Genomic DNA, 20530 nt, shown 5'->3' on the forward strand with positions numbered 1-20530 from the left:
CCCCCCCCCCCAGCCCTCTTCCCACCAGCAGCAGTGAGCTCTGGGGGATCCCCCCCCCAAGCACACACACACCCTGCACCACTGCACGTGCTCCTAGAGCCCCTCTCAGGTCCAGGAAGCCCCCTCGCCTCCCCTGTGGTGCTGCCATCACATGCGCGCCTCCTCCCCTCCTGCTGTGCCCCACGGCAGGTGAGGGATGGAGCTGCCCCTTGCCCACCGTGGGGCAGGAGCGGTGACTGCGGGCGGGGGGAGCCCCCTGTGCTGGTGGAGGGTCCTGCTGGAAAAGGGAAGGGTCCGAGGCGGAAGGGCAAGGTAAGGGCAGCCTGCCCTGCCACTAGTGGGGGCACTAGGACCCTGCGGTGGAAGTTGATGCCCAGAGCCAGCAGCGCGGAGTGGAGCTGCGGGGGAGAGGCAGGGATGCTTCGGGGGCTGGGGGAGGTGCATGGGGGCACCAAGTGGGGGCCAAGGGACACTCAGGGGAGGTGCATTGGGGCTGGGGGAGAGGCCTGGCCCCAAACATTGGTGGAGCCGGGCTCCCAGGCACCACAGGCCCATACAACTTGCCACTCCTGTGTGCTACATATAGACAATCCCTCAAAAAAGTAACTCTGGTTCTATGAAAGATGTTGTCTATGTGTTCCATGACCTCCCCTTACTTCGCCAGTACTCTGGGGGCCTGTAACACCTGGATTCTACATTGGCAACAGATCGGCGAGGTAGTTCTTCCCTGTCCACCCTTTTATGCCCCGTGAAGGTGTGTGTGTCCGGGCACTTAGGGGGCAGGCACAAACCAAAAACACTGTTGGGCAAGAGAGTCCAATCCCGCACGCACAGAGCACATGCAACTCATGGACTGCTAGATTCACAAAGGCGTGTAAGTGTGGCAGTGGTCAGCATCAACCCCCCTCCCCCACACACACACCCCTTTAGGTGCCTAGAAAATCACTGGGATTCACAAAGCCTGAGTGAGGCACCTACGCTCCCTATACAATGAGTGGGGCTAGATAGGGACCTTAGAATGGGATTAACAAAACCCAACATGCTAGGTGGCTCCCTGCCTAAGCTAATCAATGAGAGCTGCCAAGATATGGGACATGGCCGAAACCCCACTTCTCTCAGAGAGTTTCACATCTAAGTCCAGACTTCAGTGAAGCACTTCCATCTGCTTGGCATTCTTGAGTGCAACCCCCCCCCCCCCTTGGCATTAGATTACCTGGTTTATGGGAGACACCCCCTTGAAGTCCCCCTTCACCTGCACTGAAAGAAGGGATTTGAATAGGGAATCTACTACTTGTTGGAGAAGGTGGCCTAAACATTGGGCTAGAGACTATACTGATGTCTCAGCTTCTCCTGTTGAAACATTCCACTGTGGAAAAATAATGAAAGCGGCACTGGACCAGTGCGAAAGAAAGTATGACACTGACGCTTGTGGCCGGTGCATTTATCAAGGAGATGGGAAACCCAAAAATCCAGTTCCCCTGCTTCAATGAAACGGAGGGAGCCCCCCCCCCTCCCAACACACACCCCAAAATGTCCTATGCCCCACCTGAGAAGTAGCAGACGTGTTCAAATCCCTTCTTTTCCTCAGGTAGAAGGGGTACTTGGAGTGGGGGTCTCCCCCAACCCCGGTGAATACCCTAACTGTAGGGCAAAAAGCTATGTGGGAGGGAGTTCCTCCTTCCCCAGCCGGTTTGTTTGAACTGGCCAGTGGGAGCTGCAATCTGCCGAACCTGCGGATGTGGCAGGTAAACAAACCGGCCCGGCCCGCCAGAGGCTTTCCCTGAACAAGTGGTGTCCCAAGTTTGGGAAACACCGTGCTAGGATATTAATCCTGGAAGGTGAATGGCTGTCAGGGTAATCTGATGTCGGCTGCACCAGTTCCATTCGCTAACAGCTTCCTGGCATAACGGAAATGATATGCTTCCTCCTTGTCTGTTTACGTAAAACATCGCCAAGCTGTTTGTCTTGCCTGTATTGTTTTACCATGGATTAGAGACTGGAATGTCATATACAGTAAACAAATTTCTCTGGGTTCTAAGATATTTATGTGAAGATGAGACTTGTCTCTTGACCAGGGGCGGGCAAACTTTTGGGCCTGAGGGCCACATTGGGTTTCCAAAATTGTATGGAGGGCCGGTTAGGGAAGGCTGTGCCTCCCCAAACAGCCAGGCTTGGCCCTGTCCCCGACCGCTATCCGACCCCACCCTGCTTCTCGCCCCCTGACGGCCTCCCCAGCACTCCTACTCCATCCATCCCCCTGTTCCCTCATGGCCCCCTTGGGACTCCTGCCCAATCCACGTCCCCTGACTGCCCCAGACCCCCTGCCCCTGACTTCCCCCCATCGCCCCATCCATCCCCCCCTCTCCTTCCTGACCGCCCTCCTGGGACCCCTGCCCCCATTCAACCCCTGTTTCCCACCCTCTGACCACCCCGCCCCCTATCCACACCCCTGGCCCCTGACCACCCCCGCGAGTGCCCCAGCCCTCTATCCAACCCCCCCGCTCCCTTACCGCGCTGCCTGGAGCACCAGTGGCTGGCGGCACTACAGCTGCACTGCTACGCAGCTCCAAGCACCGGCTCAGGCCAGGGCTCTGCAGCTGTGCTGCCCCAGGAGCTCGCAGCTCCTGCCCCCTCCGCCCCCGCCCAGAGCACTGTGCCAGCCGTGCCGTGAGCTGAGGCTGCACGGGAGGGGGAAGAGTGGGGGAGGGGCCACTGAGCTCAGGGGCCGGGTCGGAGGGTCCCGCGGACTGGATGTGGCTCATGGGCCATAGTTTGCCCACCTCTGCTCTTGACCATAGTCCCTGTGTCTTATGTTGATTCAAGTACACTCCCAATCTGAGGTTGGAAGCATCCCCTACTACCATTAATGTGTATAGAGGAGAAGAAAACTGAGCACTTCTGCACACTTGAATAGGATCCTTCCACCGATCTCATGATAATAGGACCTCCTGAGGTATCTGCACGACCATATCGATGTGGTGTTTGCTTGATAGGTAGCTGGACTTCAACCAGTCTTGAATACAACAACGCATGAGGAGTGACAAACATGCACAATGCATGTAATATAGCATTCTTAGACATTCCTGTACTGTTGTCTGAGGATTGCTGTGTAACTGACTCATAAGCTCTGCCACAACTTCACAGTTGATGGGCAGTAAGTATGCTGTTGCACGCCTACAAATTCTGTCTTTTGGAAAGGTACTACAGGTGACTTCTTGCTTACCCTAAGCCTTGGCGTGGCAAAGAATGCAAGGATGTAATGGATGTTTGTCTGAGACCTGCTAAGGAGAAGTTCCTTAAATGAGCCAGTCTTTGAGGTAAGGTAAACATGAATACTCTGTAATCTTAAAAATGCCTACCACAAGGCACTTGGTGAAAACTCCTGGGGCTGTTGATAAATGGAATGGCAGGACTCTACTGGAAACGTGAAGTCCCAAGTATGAAAAACCAACCAGGCCTGCAGAGGCCTGTTGTCTCTATGATAGGGGGAAACCAGCCCAACAGGAGTTGAAGTTTTCAGTTGTCCACTGAGACTTTTGTATAATGTAGGTTGCACTATATCAATAATTACTGTATATTGATATTTCTCCATAGATCAGTTAGGTATCTGTGATATTTAACCATTCTGGGCAGTGACACTCATCATATGGCTGTAGAGATGCATGCGACTCTGTAAGGTACCCTGTGTGGTTCTCACAGAATCCATAGATTTGTCCAGAGCTCTTTTCATTCTGCCTGACACCTATGAAATGGAGCATTACTACATTGCTTGTTTTCCCCTAATGTACTTACCATATTTTTGTTTTGAGAATTAATTTATCATTTAAACAATTGAAAGGGAAAAGAATTAAGATGTTTTATATGTACAAGCACAAAAGAAGGCATGGGCCATGCCAAAGAGGCAGATCTGGTTTTCAGATAAGTTCATGTTCTGTATGCATTTTGTTTCTATAGGCTTTATCTGTTATTATAGAAAAATAAGGTTTGTCACCAGTTATTTCATGGAGTAAAATAGAGGGGTATCTGGGTGCCGCTAATAATTGTATGGGTCGTAGCAGACAAGTTTTCTGTCATGCCCTCATATACCACTCCTAAAAACAGCACTTTGGATGCTTAACTCATGAGCTTGGCACTATGATGTGGTTTACGGATGCCTTCTGAATACTGTACTTCTACAGATAACATAACGGTGCTATGGTTCATAATATCTAGGGACATAGATATTTATAGGAGTACCACTGAGCATCAATGGGAGCAGACATTTTAGTCCTCGACCTCTCTACCATACTTAGTCACACAAATGAGCCTTTTGAGCGGTATTTTTTTCCAGCTGCTATCTCTGTAATTAAGCATATACTATAACACTACATAGACACAGGCAGATAAAAAGTTTCACATTTACTTTCACAAAGTTATGATACAATTGAAAAACATACCATGATATCTCCTCAGCTTATTTTGTTCAAGCAAACCTTTGACTTTTTTAACCAGTTCCTCTCTAGTTCTTTCCATGTGCCTTCTTTCTGCCTTCATTTGTTTCAGTTGTTCAACCATCTTGCTTTCTAAAGAAATTACAACCTACACTTAGTAAAGTTCTGGATGCTAAAAGAGGGAAAGGCCAGCCATAGTTATGTCTCAGTGAAGTGCATGTATCATAAAGCATGCCCAACTTTTTCAGTTTGTCTCCTTGCAGGAACATAGAGTAGGGATTCCCACAGTCCAATAAACTATCTCTAACACTGGCCTCTACTTAATGCTTCACACAAGGGTTATATATATATTTATAAATGCATAAATGAATTAGAACTAATGTCCATATTAAATACATATACATCACTAAAACTATATTTAAAAGGGAAGGCATGAGAAACACGTTACATGTGCTGAAAACTGTTGCCAGATACTCAAGAGGGCTATTTCCTGCTGAAAGCATTTTGCTAAATATACTGCAACAAAATGGTTAGTTAGTGACTAGAAGCTAGATTCAGAAAGGGGATTTAGGCACCAAACTTCCTTTTTAGGCACCTAAGTCCAACACTTAGATGCCAGGGGCATTTGCAGAACCCCTGCTCAGCTGCCACCTAATCCTATAGATGCCTAAGTTTCCACTGTTAGAATCCCCTAAGTGTCTTGGGGCATGTGCTAAGCCATCTACATTCTGATGGTGCTGAGAAGTTCAGCTCCTAGCTCACACCTGAGCTCCAGGGAGATTCATGGACTAGGCATTCGCCCATCTATCTCAGCTGGCAGATGTGATCTGGTACATAGCGCCGACTCCAGGGGTGCTCCAGGGCTAACTAATACTTTGCACTTATAAATTCACCTTTTAAAATAAACATTCACATCTTGAATAAAGGTTCAATTTCTTGTAATTTCTTGGAAGCGTATACTTACTCTCTGTCTGAAATATGGGAACTTGAGCTCTGTTTATAGAAAGAGCCGGTGGAGGAGGAGGAGAAATGTATCGACTTGAATACTCAAGATGAGTTACGTTATTCTTATCTGTCTAGAGGCAAATGAAAAGTATAAAAATGCATAATATTGACCCTTGAATTCTTGTACTGTATTTGGAGAAACGTTTCTAATCAAGTTAATATGCATGAGGGGCCAAACTCAGCCATCCCCTTAATCTGTGCTGCCCAAAAAGAATGCATGGGTGAATGGGAGGTCTGAATTTGACTGAGCTTTCTTTTTGTGTGTCATCAAAAAACCTGTTTACTAAGCTCCAGTCAGTCAGACCTCTGCAAACCAAAAGAAAGAAGTAGGGTTGCAGAGGTAAATCTGATGGCAGAATTTAGCCTAAAGAACTTTAATTTCTGGTGATAATGCACGAGAAGAAAAGAACCTAGCTTCTTTCTTAGATCCAGGTTGAATTTTAGGGCTGAAAGAAAAACATCTTTTTACTTGTAAACAGAGAACATTTTATATAGAAATCATTGAGACAAAACATGAAGCTCCACAATGCCAATTTTATCAAATCACATTTCAGAGTAAGCTGAACATTAACATTTCAGATAACTTTTATGAGCTTTCCATTTCTCTTACACATTTCTAAGAGATATCCTTTGATACTGTAATGAATCTTTCACTATCCTTGAGAAATATACTGAAATCAAAGATTTGTGGTAATCTTTTTTATTATGTAGCTTTCTTCTTATTGAGTGATAAATATATTTATGTGTGGTTATATTTTATCATTAATAAAATAAAAAAAGAATGTAAATACGTGTATTCGCACACTCTGTATAATTTATGATAGTATAAAAATAACTTGTACTAAAAGTCACTCTTCACAGACAATCCAGCTGGTGTGAGGTTCCTTCTGACAACTAACAACCATTTCCTTTAAAAAAACCAGAACTTTCAACTGCTGTAAAGCAGAGCTGTGTGAAAATTAAAAAGTGGGAAAAATTGTTAAAAAGTGTGTCAAATATTGAAATTTTCAATTTTTTTCAGCCAGCTCTACTCTAAGTATAGCAGAAGTCATAAGAGCAGCCTTTGTGTTGTCCAATTCCTTTAGTAAGATTCTACAAAAGTAATTCAACTAACGATCAAAAGTCACGCCTCTACAGAAGGCCCACATGTGCGAGTTAAACCCACTTGAACTCTAATTTCTGAGTTTAAGTGGTACTCAGGACCTCAGATGTGTCTTCTGCACTGTTTCAAAGATGCTCTAATTTTAGCTTTATAGATATACTATACCTGTTGTTTTCAGAAGTCTCAACGTAAGTGGTTTTTTATATTACACTTCAATGGCATTTGTACTTGAATGAGGTCTTCAAGATATTGCCAGTAGGAAATGGATACTAATTACTAAAAAGCAGCCAATGTCAATAAATCTATATTTATGGTTGGTAATGAGCAGGACCAAAATCAGTTAAGATTTAAAAAATATTATAATACCTAGTAAATGTACTCTCTATTCAATGGAACAAGCTGCTAGTCACTTTAATGCCTACTTTTGAGGGGTTCATTCATTGCTTAAGCAGTTGTTGATATTTTTCATTTGCAAATTTGTTTCAGAGCAGACTCAACGGTTTCCAGTTATACGGAACCCTACATTTGAATAGCGAGTGCATCTTTGCAACCTGAGCCAGCTGAACCAAAGTTGGGAATTTCCCTGCTGGGAGGAATGGATCTATTTCTTTATACTAGCACTAACACTTTATCTTTGAAACATACCTTATCATCCTGTTTGATACCACTATCAGCCCCAGATTCTCCCACTCCAGACGGCTGAGGACTGAAGATAAAAGTACCAAGTAAAAATTAACTTAAAAAACATAAATTTGTCTTAAATTTAATTAAAGTGTATATTTTTCTCCTTGGTTTCATTTAATAGAAGTATTTAAAGAAGTTTCCATTAATGAAATGTTTTGTCAGTATAACCACTCACGATTATTACCTTTTCTTATTGTGCAAATATTCCTTGTCTCCATCTTCCAATGATTCTGGAATTTCAGAATCCCCTGTAGTGTTTCTTCCCATCCTGATAGCTTTTAGATTGCATCTATTTTCCACATTTGCACCCACCACTGTAGGGATTTCTTCTACAGCAAAGTACAGAATATTTAGGCAACATATACAATATTCAAGGGTCCCTTTAGACTTTACTAATGGCCCATCAAAAGGACCAAGTTAAAAATAGGTCTTGTTAGCATCATTAAGAAAAACTGGAAAGCTCACTGTTTTGCTTTAGGGAAAATAAAATGAAATTGTCAACTACACTGCATACAAATATGATTTTGAACATTTCCTGATTTTTTATCGTTAAAAAGATAATCCAGTAATTTACACTTCCAGTGTCTGACTTCAAAAGCAGATTCTGATTTTGTCTAAATCAAATCTATATATTTGCAATGTTATTAAAAATGAGTGACAATTACATTAAGATCCAATGTTCAAAATGAAAATATTGATTCAGAGGATGCACTCCTTTCAAACAAAATACAATCTTATATTTTTTTCTTTTTTCTTATATTTTCTTATATTTCTTTATATAATTAAAGAATCTTAGAGTTTTTGAAAACACGTGAAAATGTGCAACATTAAAAGAGGGATTGGATTCTCTGAACCATCATTTTTTTTCCAGTGTAAAACAGAAATTTGGCTAAAACTTTGATAAGTGTCCAAACCACTGGGTGCTAATCCAAATTGCTGGACATCCAGGGGTTTGCCTAAATTAACATTTAATAGTGCCGATGCACTTGAAAACTTGGAATATTAATGCATCTAGTAGTTTCTCAGTACAAGTTTTATCAGCTAATGCTAAGGTAGGACAATGTAAGCTTTTTATATTTGACTGTAAAAACTCTTTTTATTCAGATTTTGAATGTTGTATTAACAATGTGATTTAAAACTGTAATTTAATCAGAATGGATGCTAAACAAAGAATTAATTAGAACTTTTTAAACTATGTCTTCTTCAGAAATGAAAGACAAGAAGATGGTCATAGGCAAGCTACTAACGTTACATCAGTTGTCACTTACCATCCAACTATACCCATTGAATTAATTATTTCCTTTTAAATCGGGTAGTAGAGTAATGTAGTAGACCATTCTGAAGAGACTACTATAAATATTGGCTTCCAGTACTCAGCAACCATCCAGTGTTAGACGAAAATGTGTAGCTGACAGATCTCTTTCAAAAAAACATTTTCAATTCTGGCATATAACTGTTAGCTTTATTTTTGCTTTAATCCCACCCACACCTTTGTACTATTTCCATTCTAGTCTAGTCAGAGAAAATGTTCAATTCTCAGTTTTAGGAGTCAAACTTTAATATTGTAAAAGCAAATTCAAATTCTACTTTGTGGGAGGACTGTAGAAATATTTTCCTTTTCTGAGTGCTAAGAGCATGGCTAAATGTAAATTGCAGTAGATATCGTTAAAAATGAAAACTGAAGTGAATGAAATTACTTTCCCCGTTATCGTATTCTAATTCAGATTCTTGATAACGGATTTTAATAATTTATTGCTCCTAATTATCATATGGAAATAAAGTCTTTTCATGCAAAAATCCACTGAGCATGTTTAAAGAAAAAAGAAAAGGAGTACTTGTGGCACCTTAGAGACTAACCAATTTATCTGAGCATAAGCTTTCCTGAGCTACAGCTCACTTCATCGGATGCATATTGTGGAAAATACATAAGATGTTTTTATACACACAAAGCATGAAAAAATACCTCCCCCCACCCCACTCTCCTGCTGGTAATAGCTTATCTAAAGTGATCACTCTCCTTACAATGTGTATGATAATCAAGCTGGGCCATTTCCAGCACAAATCCAGGTTCCCCCCCCACACACACACAAACCCACTCTCCTGTTGGTAATAGCTTATCTAAAGTGACCACTCTCCTTACAATAAGAAAAGGAGTACTTGTGGCACCTTAGAGACTAACCAATTTATTTGAGCATTTGGTTAGTCTCTAAGGTGCCACAAGTACTCCTTTTCTTTTTGTGAATACATACTAACATGGCTGTTACTCTGAAACCTGAGCATGTAGTATCAGTATCAGTAACCCGTATCAGTAGTCAGGGATGAAGGAGGGCTCAGCCAGGATAAATCATAGCTGCAGATCTTTGAAAGTTTTTTCTTGGAGAATCATAAAAGGCTTTCATTTTAAAGTGTAAAATAGCTCAATAAAGCAGCTGTCTACAGATTAATTGCTCAATCACTTTATTTATGTATTATATAATGAGCCTTGATATCACAGGTTAAAAATTTTGGGTCCCATCTTTCAGTTCTTAGGCAAAACTTCTATTGAGGTCAATGGGAGTTCTGAGTGTGTAATTTGGGCCTGATCCAGAACCCATTAGCACCCATAGCTTTTAGATCTTTAGACCTTTTCTGTAAATGACATTCCCAAAAAATAACAAAAATCTCACTGTGTATTTGACAAGGTATATGAGGAAACATCTATGCACTGTGGAAATTAAGATATTAGTGTACCCACAAAACTATATTTGTAAGTCAAATTTTTGAAAGTCAGGTGTCTAAATTTAGGCTCCTAAATCTATAAGGCATCTGAATAAAATATTTTTATTTTCAGGGATGCTGAACATCTACACTGAACTCTTTGGGTATTGCAGGTACAATGGATTTAAGAGCTTAATTTTAGGAACTTGTGTTTGAAAATGTTGAGGAAATCATATCAGTAAAATGGGGAACAAGAAATACATATATGTGAAGGATAAATGGGACAATTGGACCTTGACATAAACTCATATTTCATGCCATATATTAACCAGTACAGTTGGAGGCATATGGTGTAAAAATTATGGATGAAATCCTGGCCTCACTTAAGACAATAGAAGATTTGCTGTTGACTTCAATGGAATCAGGATTTTAGTTACGGATTGTAATAAACGTTTACATTTACCATCTGAAGGTTCTAGTACATCTGGTTAAATGATAAATTCCAGATGAGAAAGAAAACTTTCTTAAACTTAAATTAATACTGTAAACATCTATTAATTCCTTAAGGGAACACTTTGGTTCAGTCAAAAAAAACCTAGTCTTGAAATTAACCTAGAAATTCTGAAAAACATGGAAGTTTGCCTCCCAATCTCTTCATCTCAAATGCTAACAGATTAAAGCAAATTCAGAGTTTCTAAACCAAACCATTTTGGAATTATGATGAGCTAAACAAATTCAAGAAAATGTTCAAGAAACAAGCTCACCTCATTTTTTTAACCTTATTTCCCAAAGGCCTTTTCCATTTTGCTTCAAACTTTCCAGAAAAATTCTACCCCAACATAAATTAATGGCTGCAAAATTTCAGGTAGATTTTGAGGAAATTAGGAAAGCGGAAGTCAAAGTGTTTTTTATAACAGAAACTGGCTTCAAACTTTTTAACTACTATTTCTCCACAATAAAATTTAGAGTTTATGCAGAAATTCCATTAATTTACGTAACTGGGCATACATATTGCAAGGGTCTCAAAACAGTGGATGCAGTTAAAGAGCATTTTACGGTGCCTTTGGCACAACAGGGTGAGGTGAAGGAAAGAATTGGATTCCTTTGTTTTTGTGATTCCACATCATTCTTATAACATTGTCTGAACAGTTTTCATAGTGAAATTAGAGATTTTTTTACTCTTGTTTAGCTTTATATGCCCCCTTTCTAAAAAGCACCCTTAAAGAGTAGACAACTTAATTAATCATACCTTTTTTTCCAGGGGGAATGTGATTTTCCTGAGTCTCATTGTTCTTGGCTTGTTCAATGCTCTGTTTTACATGATGACCTGAAAGAGTCCCTTTGTCTTTCTGGCTCCACCTAAGTGTATTAGATTCTTTCTGATCCTGGCTGAGATGATTTTTCTGAGCACTTTCCAAAGATGTAGGATTTTTTCCAGATTCCCACTTCGTGGGATTTAAACTACTTGGTATGTGGAGAGATCCATTGGATCCAGTTTGGTCTGCATTACAATGGACCAGTTTCACATGGGAAAAGAAATACACAATTTTAAATGTGCCCTTTAATATGTTAATAATCATACATTTTATTTTCTTCAGAGTCCAATAGCTGAAAACCTTTGAAAGCCTTAGTAAATGAAAACAAACTAAAAGTGATATTCACAAAAGAGCAACACATCCCAAGTATGTCTCAGAGCAAAGCAGTAAGGAATAAGTATAATCAAACCACATATACAAAATTAAAAGGAAACAAATAGATTTTGAGCTTTCCCCAAATGATACCAATGACAGAAAGAGAGAATTTCAGGGTTATACAGGCCCCTCAAAAGAAATGTCCCTGCTTCCTAAACTCAGTGCTCTCAGTGGAATTCATGGTCACAGTACAGACTCTCAGACCATAGAGATCTTGGTGATAAACAACAGGTCAGGAAACAAGTCTATAAAACATCATAGGACTTATCGGTTGTACACCTTGCCAAGTCTGCATCAGTTTCAGATCTTGTGCCATCTGTTTTACTAATCATGCTGCCTATGCAAGAGAGGCTCTCAAGAACCCGGGAATGGAAAATAGGTGGCACAAATTACACACCTGCTGGATTTCTTAGGCTGCCAATTTAACCCCTGTACATCCCAGTGAAAATATCCTTCTCCTACTTCCAACCAATTGTCGTTTCCCTAATTTGAGCCTTCTCAGGGAAGAAAATGGGATTGTGCTTGTGATGCTGACAGACCAGCTCAAATTAAAGCCACAGACCAATTCACTTGTGTGTGAATATCAAAGGAGGAATAGGACAGTTAACTTGTGTGTGGATATAAAAAAAAGTGTTAATGTTATTGTCTTCACTTATTTGTAACCTGTTGAATGCAATCGCATTAAATTATGTATATCCCTGCACTTAATTAACCCTAGATCAAAACTGTGTGTTAGTATTAAGATGGGAATTTACTTGATGAAAACTAATGAAGGATTGTTTCTGGCTGTCACAATGTGTTTACATTACATTTATCCATCACACAAGATTGGCGCATTGGAAATGTAAAAGATTGCTAACTTCAAAGCATGGGTCATTTTGTTTGACAATGGATATTCACAGACTCTGTTTGCATTTAATCAACAAAGGAAGAGCCCATGCTGTAAATGAATATGGCTGCCAGATTGCCTTTCCTGAAAAGATGTTAAAAGAATGGATCCAGGGATCGATCCTGTATCTAGGGTTGTCAAGCGTCTGTTTTTTGATAGGAACGCCCGGTTGAAAAGCGACCCTGGTGGCTCCGGACAGCACTGCTGACCAGGCCGTTAAAAGTAGGGTTGGCGGTGCAGTGGGGCTAAGGTAGGCTCCTCGCCTGCTTTGGCTCCATGCAGCTCCTGGAAGTGACCGGCATGTCACTGTAGCCCCTAGGCACAGGTGCGGTCAGGAAAGCTCTGTGCGCCACCCCCATCCCGAGGGCCACCTCTGCAGCTCCCATTGGCTGGGAACTGGCCGGCCATGGCGGCCGCCTCCGGAAGCAGCACAGAGCCAGGGCAGGCAGGGACTCCGCCTTAAGCCCTGCTGCGCCATCGACCGGGAGCCGCCTGAGGTAAGCGTCACTGGGCTGGACCCTGCACCCTGAACCCTCTGCCCCCAGTTGGAATCCCCTCCCGCATCCTAATTCCCTCCCAGACCCTGCACCCCAAACCCCTGCCCCAGGTCAGAACCCCCTCTCACACCCAAACCACCTCACAGAGCTCACTCTCTGCACTTCCTCCTGCAGCCCAACCCCAGCCCTGAGCCCCCTCCTGGAGTCCGCACACGGCATCCCCTCCCGCTCCCAAACCCCAGCCCTAGCCCAGTGAAAGTGAGTGAGGGTGGAGGACAGCGAGCAACAGAAGAAGGGCAGAGGGTTGGAGCGAGTGGGGGGGCAGGGCAGGGGTGGGGCAAAGGTGTTCAGTTTTGTGCAATTAGAAAGCTGGCAACCTTACCTGTATCTTTGAAGTGTTTTGAATTCTAACAGGGTGAAATACTGAACAAGTGGACTGAGATCCCCAGAATTACTGTGGGTAACCACGAGAAATTTATAGAACACTTGCAGATTACCACATTTCTGCTATCACTTTGGACTTACAAATTTGGACTCACCTATTAATGTATTTAACCTGTTTTAACCTCTCAATAACTCTAATTTATTTTTATTGGCGAATAAACCTTTAGGCCATGTCTACAATAGCGCTTATGTCGGCAAAACTTTTGTCACTCGGGGGTGTGAAAAAACCACCGCCCCCGAGTGACGTAAGTTTTTTCCCGCATAAGTGCTCATGTGTACAGCACTATGTTGGCAGGAGATGCTCGTCCGCTGAAATAGCAACCGTCGCTCATTGAGTTAGTTTTATTAAGTTGACAGGAGAGCTCTCTCTCATTGGCATAATGTGGCTACACCAGTGATCTTACAGCAGCGCAGCTGTATCGGTACATCTGTGCCACTGTGAGCTTTTAAGTGTTGACATGGCCTTAATTAGCTTATTAGAGAAATTGGCTTCAGCATTGTCTTTGGTGAGATCTGGAGTACCAACTTGACCTGGGTAAGTGACTGGCCCTTTGGAGCTGGGAGTAACCCCTCACATGATGTGATATTTGGTATCGTGACCAATATCATAAAGTCCAGTTTGTCTGGGTGGCAAGGTAGGGGGACTGTTTGTGACTCCATGGGAAGACTAATATAGTGATCCAGGCATGCACATATGTTACTGGCTTGGTGAAATCTAATTATAGATACACCACCAGTTTGAAGAGTCTGCCCTTTTTTTCTGACAGTCTGACCTGAGATCAGCACTCACGGTTGTGAGCCACTTCAGATAGCATCACGCTTCTTTATTTTCAGCTTCCTTATAAAATACAAAGGCTTGAAACAGCAAAAGAAACATCAAGTCTGATCTTCTCTAGCTTTGATGGAGAACATGTTGGAGGTCCCTCATGTATATTGTGAGGTTTCTCAGCCCTTAACTCAAAGGGCCGTGTGTTAAATATTTGAAAGAGATCTTTTCTTCCCTCCTTTTGTAGAGTATTTTGGTTTAAGTGTGTGTTATCACCAAAACAAACAACAAAGTTTTAAATCTCAATTAATCAAGTTTTAATGGCATGACCTCCCTGATGTCATAACCATACCAATTCTCCAGCTATCCACAGTCTCTCCCAGAGAAGAAAAGATCTGTACTGTAATGTAAAAATTAATCTGAAAAAAAAAATGAAAGAAATACAACCCCAAACAAAAATCACCCTTTCAGGACTACTTTGTGCATTCTAATCAGGCAAAAAAGAGCAGAAATCCATTTCCCTTCTTTTATAAGTCAATCTGAACAACAACAACAAAAATCACCAAAGGCGAAGTACAAAGAAGTAAATTATTTGACTGTTAGTATGGTATAGTGAGGTGAAGGAAATGGCTTCATCTTCAGATCTGAATTTGATCATTTAAGTCAGTCTTCTTACAACGTTATTTCAACAGGTTTGTATTTGTTTGGATTTATGGTGTAATTGGCCATTTTCTTTTTAGTTCCTGTTTAGGTCTGTACCTAAGCATCTCATTCTCTCTTCCCCATACTAGTTAAATCTTACCTTTCCTTCTATGTGGAATCTTTTTTTCCTGAGTCCTGTTGTTCAGGCTTTGTTCAGGTTTTATGTGCAAAACTGGAATCATTTCTTTTGCTGTCTCACTCCATTCTAAAGAGCTAGAATCTTCCTGATTCTGCCTGAGAGTATGTTTCTGTGGACCTTCTAGAAATGTTGGACTTTTTTCAGGCTTTTTCTTTGGAAGACTTAAAGTACTTGGTCCATGGGGAGACCTATGGGATTCTACATTAAAGTGCTGTGTATCTGGAGTTGATGATGATGAATAAGCAATTTCTAAGTGGTCCACTCCAGGGAGCAAATATAATTCGGGATGAAGTGCCTAAAACATACAATGTGTTAATTAGACAAGGAAGAAATAAGCGACATGAACTGCACACTTGAAATGATAACTTGAAAACTGTATGATACGTACATGTGGGGGAGCAAATAACTTGAGTTTCAGTTCTGTTTCTTGTTTTGCCTTCACCTTGGAACATAAAAAAGCAAGTAAAATCAACAAAATAACTTCTATAAAAGGTATGCAGCATACCAATCGATTTGTATATGTTATTTTCTTGGTAAGTTACATATGACAAATTACATTTATTACACTAGCACTTTGGGTGGGAATAACATAGATGACAATTCTCTGTTTTCTGACATGGCATCTATTCATTAGTACTTTTGTCAGACTTCAAAATGTGTGCTATAATCAGCCCAACAGGAGCGTGTGTGTATTTTTATAAATATCTTCACCCATTACGCTTTCACTTAGGGCTCAAAGGCCCTTAGCCAACTCCCAGCTGAAGTCAGTGGAAAGACTCCCTGTTGACTTCATTAGGAGTTGGATTAGGCCCAGTCTGAATAGGAAGTGTGTGTTAAGTAATATGGTTCTCTCAATTCAATTGTTAAAACAAATATTTTAATATAGAAAAAGAATCCACTGACTCTCCTGAAGACTTCTATTGTGCTTAAGGAATTTTTTATTAGTTGTCTTGATATCTTTGGCTACATCCTTTTCAGATTTTCACTTAGTCCTCTTAATAAACAAAATCTCAGGTGATCAATGCATATTTAAGAGCACATTCGAAATCAGTGTGTCTTGTGGAGAATAAGAAATCTGAACTTCTATTTAACCCTGTCTTTAACCAATTAAATAAATTCAATTAAACTAAATATAGGACAAAATTCTGCTCTCAGTTACTCAAAGGCAATAACATCGATTTCACTTACAAATTATTAAAAAAAAAATTAACGTGTTTTCCTAATTCAAATGCCCCTTACTTTGTAAGAAAGGTGCAGCTCTTGGAATAGCTTAAATTGTTACTGTTGTGAAACAGCAGAACTGAAAAACTCAGCAAATATTTGATCACAGAGATATAAATACAAGAGGTTACCATGACCCCAAACAAACAGGAAGATAATACCAACTGCATAGGACTACTTTAAAATTCACAAGATTAAATCAATATTTACAGCTTGGTGCTAAAAATGTCCAGTTATCTATGCTAGGATATTTTAATTTTCTAACTATTAAATAAAAAATACTTTATTAAATATGTGACAATCTCAGTAGAGCAGGGGAAAATCTTCCCTGTTTTGCTTCAGAAAAGTTTAATGGGGGAAAAGGTATAAAATGTTGCCAAATATCCAGTTTCAAAAAAAAAAAAACGCAAAAGAAAAAATCTAGGGAAAATGCAGAAATAACTTACCACTGCTAGCTTTTTCCCTATATGTTTCAGAAATATAAACTTATCTGCAACAGCATCTTCACCCAGGAAGTCTCCAAGCTGCTCCCGCAGTACCCTCAGTGTGACATGACGAGGCACCCTAGAAAACCATTATTCATTATTACATTTGTAAGAAATGATGATGGCTATTTAGTTTGCAATGTGAGAATGTGCCTGAAATGTTGTATTTCCAGATCAGACAGGCTTAGTGTTTCAAAGTCATGATGGTGCATCACAATATGATAATACTGCGAATCAAATGTGATCACAAAACTACCTGAGAAGTGTTCACATCTCACTTATCCATACAAAAAGCAAAGGGGCAGGACCTGCAATTTGAAAAAAGTGTGGGAAACACTTTTGCTTGTCTGACACTAGAAGACAAAATTACTGGGAACTACAATGAGGGTATCTGTGCAAAAGACAGAACTTTCTTGGTGGCTGGCCCAAAACTGCGGAATCAATTCCCCTAGGAACAAAGGAGTATCACAGATGTTCTCTAAATGCAAAGTGCATCTTGCCTTCTCTATAGAAACATACAGGAATGTATGTGCATGTGTGTTATTAAACAAAAAACTCCACAGCACACACTTCTTCCCCAGAGAAGGATGAGAGAACAAAAATATGTGACAGATGTTAATCATGTTAGTGGACAAACTGGAGAAAGACCAGAGGAGAGCAACAAAAATGATTAATGGTCTAGAAAACATGGCCTACAGGGAAAGATTGAAAAAATTGGGTTTGTTTAATCTGGAGAAGAGAAAACTCAGAGGGGACATGGTAACAGTCTTCAAGTATGTGGAAGGTGATAAAATGTTCTTCACTGAGGACAGGACAAGAAGTAATGGGCTTAAACTGCAGCAAAGGAGATTTAAGTTAGACATTAGGAAACCTTCTGAACTGTAAGGAACAAATTACCTAGGGAAGTTGTGAATCTCCATCACTGGAGGTTTTTAAGAACTGGTTAGACAAACACCTGCCAGACATGGTCTAGATCAGGTGTCTCAAACTCAATGACCATGAGGGCCACATGAGGACTAGTACATGGGCCCGAGGGCCGCACCATTGACCACCTCCTGCCCTGGTCCCGCCTCCACTCCACCCCTTCCGTGAGGCCCCTCCCCTGCCCTGCCTCTTCCCACCCCTTCTGTGCCCCCATTCCAACTCCTTCCCTGAAATCCCACCCCAACTCCACCCCCTCCCTGCCCCCAGGGGGTGCAGGGTGTGGCAGGGGGCTCAGGGCAGGGGGTTAGGGTGCAGGAAGGGTACGGGGTTCAGCAGGGGGCTCAGGACAGGGGGTCTGGCTGCAGGAGGGGTTCAGGGGTCGGGTCTGGCCCGGTGCGCACTGGGGGCAGGGCTCCTTGCCTGCCTGCCGTGCCCCCGCGCCACTCCGGGAAGAGGCAGGGACCTGGGTGGCGGGGGCACAGGGGTCTGTGTGTTGCCCTGGCCGCTCCTCCAGGTACCTCCCCCGAAGCTCCCATTGGCCGTGGTTCCCTGTTCCCGGCCAATGGGAGCTGCTCTAGGTAAATGCTGGGGGAGTGGTGGGCTGCGGAAAATAACCCCGCAGGCCGCGTGTTTGAGACCCCTGGTCTAGATAATACTTAGCCCTGTCTCAGTGCAGGGAACTAAACTAGATGACCTATCAAGGTCTCTTCCAGTCCTACATTTCTATGATTCTATGGTGCTTAATGCGCTACTGGAAGGTACTTAGGCCTGGTCTACACTAGAACATTAGGTTGTTTAACTACCTGGGTCACAGGTGTGAAAGATCAACACCCCTAAACAGCATTGTTAAGCCGACCTAAGTTTCCGTATGGACAGTTGTAGATTGACTGAAGAATTCTTCTGTAGACTTAGTTACTGCCTCCTGGGGAGGTGGATTACCTAGACTGACAGGGGAATCCCTCACATCAGCAATAGGTAGGGACTACACAGAAGTGCCACAGCAGTGAAGTTGCAGAGGGACAGCTGTGCTGCTGTAACGTTTTAAGTGTAGAAAAGCCCACTGATACCAAGGTAGAGTAGAATAGAAATGGGACAGAGCCAACCAAATGAGAATGCAAGGTTCTACTTGGGAATTTAGCCTCTCTTTGGTTGACTGCCTCCTCATATACTTTGCCTTCACTTGCTGTCCATCCTTCAGGGATGGTTTCCCACAGCACGGGACCTTTTGGGATGGTATTGTGACATAATGACTTTATGAAATATTTCAGAAATCATCTCATGAGCCAGAGCTGACTTTTTGTCTTATGTCCTTGTATATTTTAAGGCTAGACAGGTAGGCTAGAAAATTTCAATTTGAAAAACAATGTTGTTATTTAATTAGAGCACAGGAGTTTATCTGAAAACAGACAAATTTACTATTTTTTTCTTTCCGATCATGTAGAAAAAAAATCTAATGTTTTACCTTAAAAAGAAAATATTCATTCTTTCTCTAAACCTTTGAGTGTCAAGATTTAGCTAACAGCAAATTTTTGCAGCCCACATAGCAACTCTTGAAAATAAAGCTGGAGCATATAATGCAAACACAGATACAATGTTCACTGCAACATCAAAACATTACCATAATAAACATTTGATACGTTTACCATAAGCTAAACATGTACATAATTTAATACCCCAATTTGTGTGCAATACCCACACTCTGGGTTGCTTTGCTATTTTAAACTTGATTTCTACATTGCAAGATCTCCATCAGTGATTAGTTTTCTTCTCAAAGCTCCACAAAGAATGTGAGAGAATATTTACTTTGGCATCCCTCCATGCTTTGTAAGAAGTTCTTTTGGGGCTCATGTGACAAGGACAACTAGCTATCCTTTTGGTATGCAGAGAGCTTATAATGCAAGTGAACATTTCAATTTATTAGACTGCTTGATGGTACCTATTACCTTTAGATCATTTTGATCTTCTGTAACTTCTTTGCACCCTCAGGGTTCCTAATGACTGTTCTTGTGAGTAAAGACTATAGTACCCTTCCTTACCTGTGATCACAGATTAGGGCTCAATCCTGCTTTAAGTGTGAGTGGATTGGGCTTCAGCTGGTCATTCACACCAACATGACCTGCCTTCAGTAGCAAGTCAGGGGTAACATTCTTTTAAAGCAGGGGTCTAAAACACACGGCCAGCAGGGTTATTTTCTGTGGCCCGCCAGCTCTCCGCAGCACCCCCCAGCATTTACTTAGAGTGGCTCCGGTCCAGTGCGCACCGGGGACAGGGCAGGCTCCTTGCCTGCCTGCCTGCCTTGCCCCCGTGCCGCTCCGGGAAGGGGCCAGGACCCGAGGGAGGCGGGCGGGGGGGGGCACAGGGTTCTGTGTGTTGCACTGGCAGCTCCTCCAAGCACCGCCCTCCCCCCCGCAGCTCCCATTGGCCGGGAATGGGGAACCGCGACCAATGGGAGCTTCGGGGGAGGTACCTGGAGGAGCGGCCAGGGCAACACACAGACCCCTGTGGCCCCTCCCCCTCAGGTCCTGGCCGCTTCTGGAGCAGTGCAGGGGCAGGGCAGGCAGGCAAGGAGTCTGCCCTCCCCTGCCCTGCCCCCGGTGTGCGCCGGGCCAGACCTACCCCCCGAACCCCTCCTGCAGCCGAACCCCCTGCCCTGAGCTCCCTGCTGCACCCCACACCCCTCCTGCACCCCGACCCCCTGCCTTAAGCCACCTGCAGCACCCCGAACCCCTGCCCTGAGCCCCCTGCCACACCCTGCACACCTCCAGCACCCCAACCCCCTGCCCTGAGCCCCCTGTTGCACCCCAACCCCCTGCCCTGAGCCCCCTGCCACACCCTGCACCCCAACCCTCTGCCT

General features: G+C 42.6%; 1 protein-coding gene across 1 annotated transcript in view; it reads right to left on the reverse strand.

Annotated features, from left to right (window-relative positions):
• The window catches only part of SPATA1 (spermatogenesis associated 1), a 37928-nt gene that overhangs the window by 6950 nt on the left and 10448 nt on the right, over window positions 1–20530 (reverse strand). Inside the window, exons 3-10 of the mRNA XM_048862458.2 lie at window positions 16714–16831; window positions 15435–15488; window positions 15008–15341; window positions 11168–11419; window positions 7406–7550; window positions 7183–7243; window positions 5395–5506; window positions 4437–4562 (exon numbers count right to left, since the gene is read on the reverse strand). Coding sequence (XP_048718415.2) covers window positions 4437–4562; window positions 5395–5506; window positions 7183–7243; window positions 7406–7550; window positions 11168–11419; window positions 15008–15341; window positions 15435–15488; window positions 16714–16831 — 1202 coding nt within the window. The remainder of the gene's footprint in view (window positions 1–4436; window positions 4563–5394; window positions 5507–7182; window positions 7244–7405; window positions 7551–11167; window positions 11420–15007; window positions 15342–15434; window positions 15489–16713; window positions 16832–20530) is intronic.

This window comes from Caretta caretta, chromosome 8, assembly GCF_965140235.1.
Source record: "Caretta caretta isolate rCarCar2 chromosome 8, rCarCar1.hap1, whole genome shotgun sequence".
Lineage (NCBI taxonomy): Eukaryota > Metazoa > Chordata > Testudines > Cheloniidae > Caretta > Caretta caretta.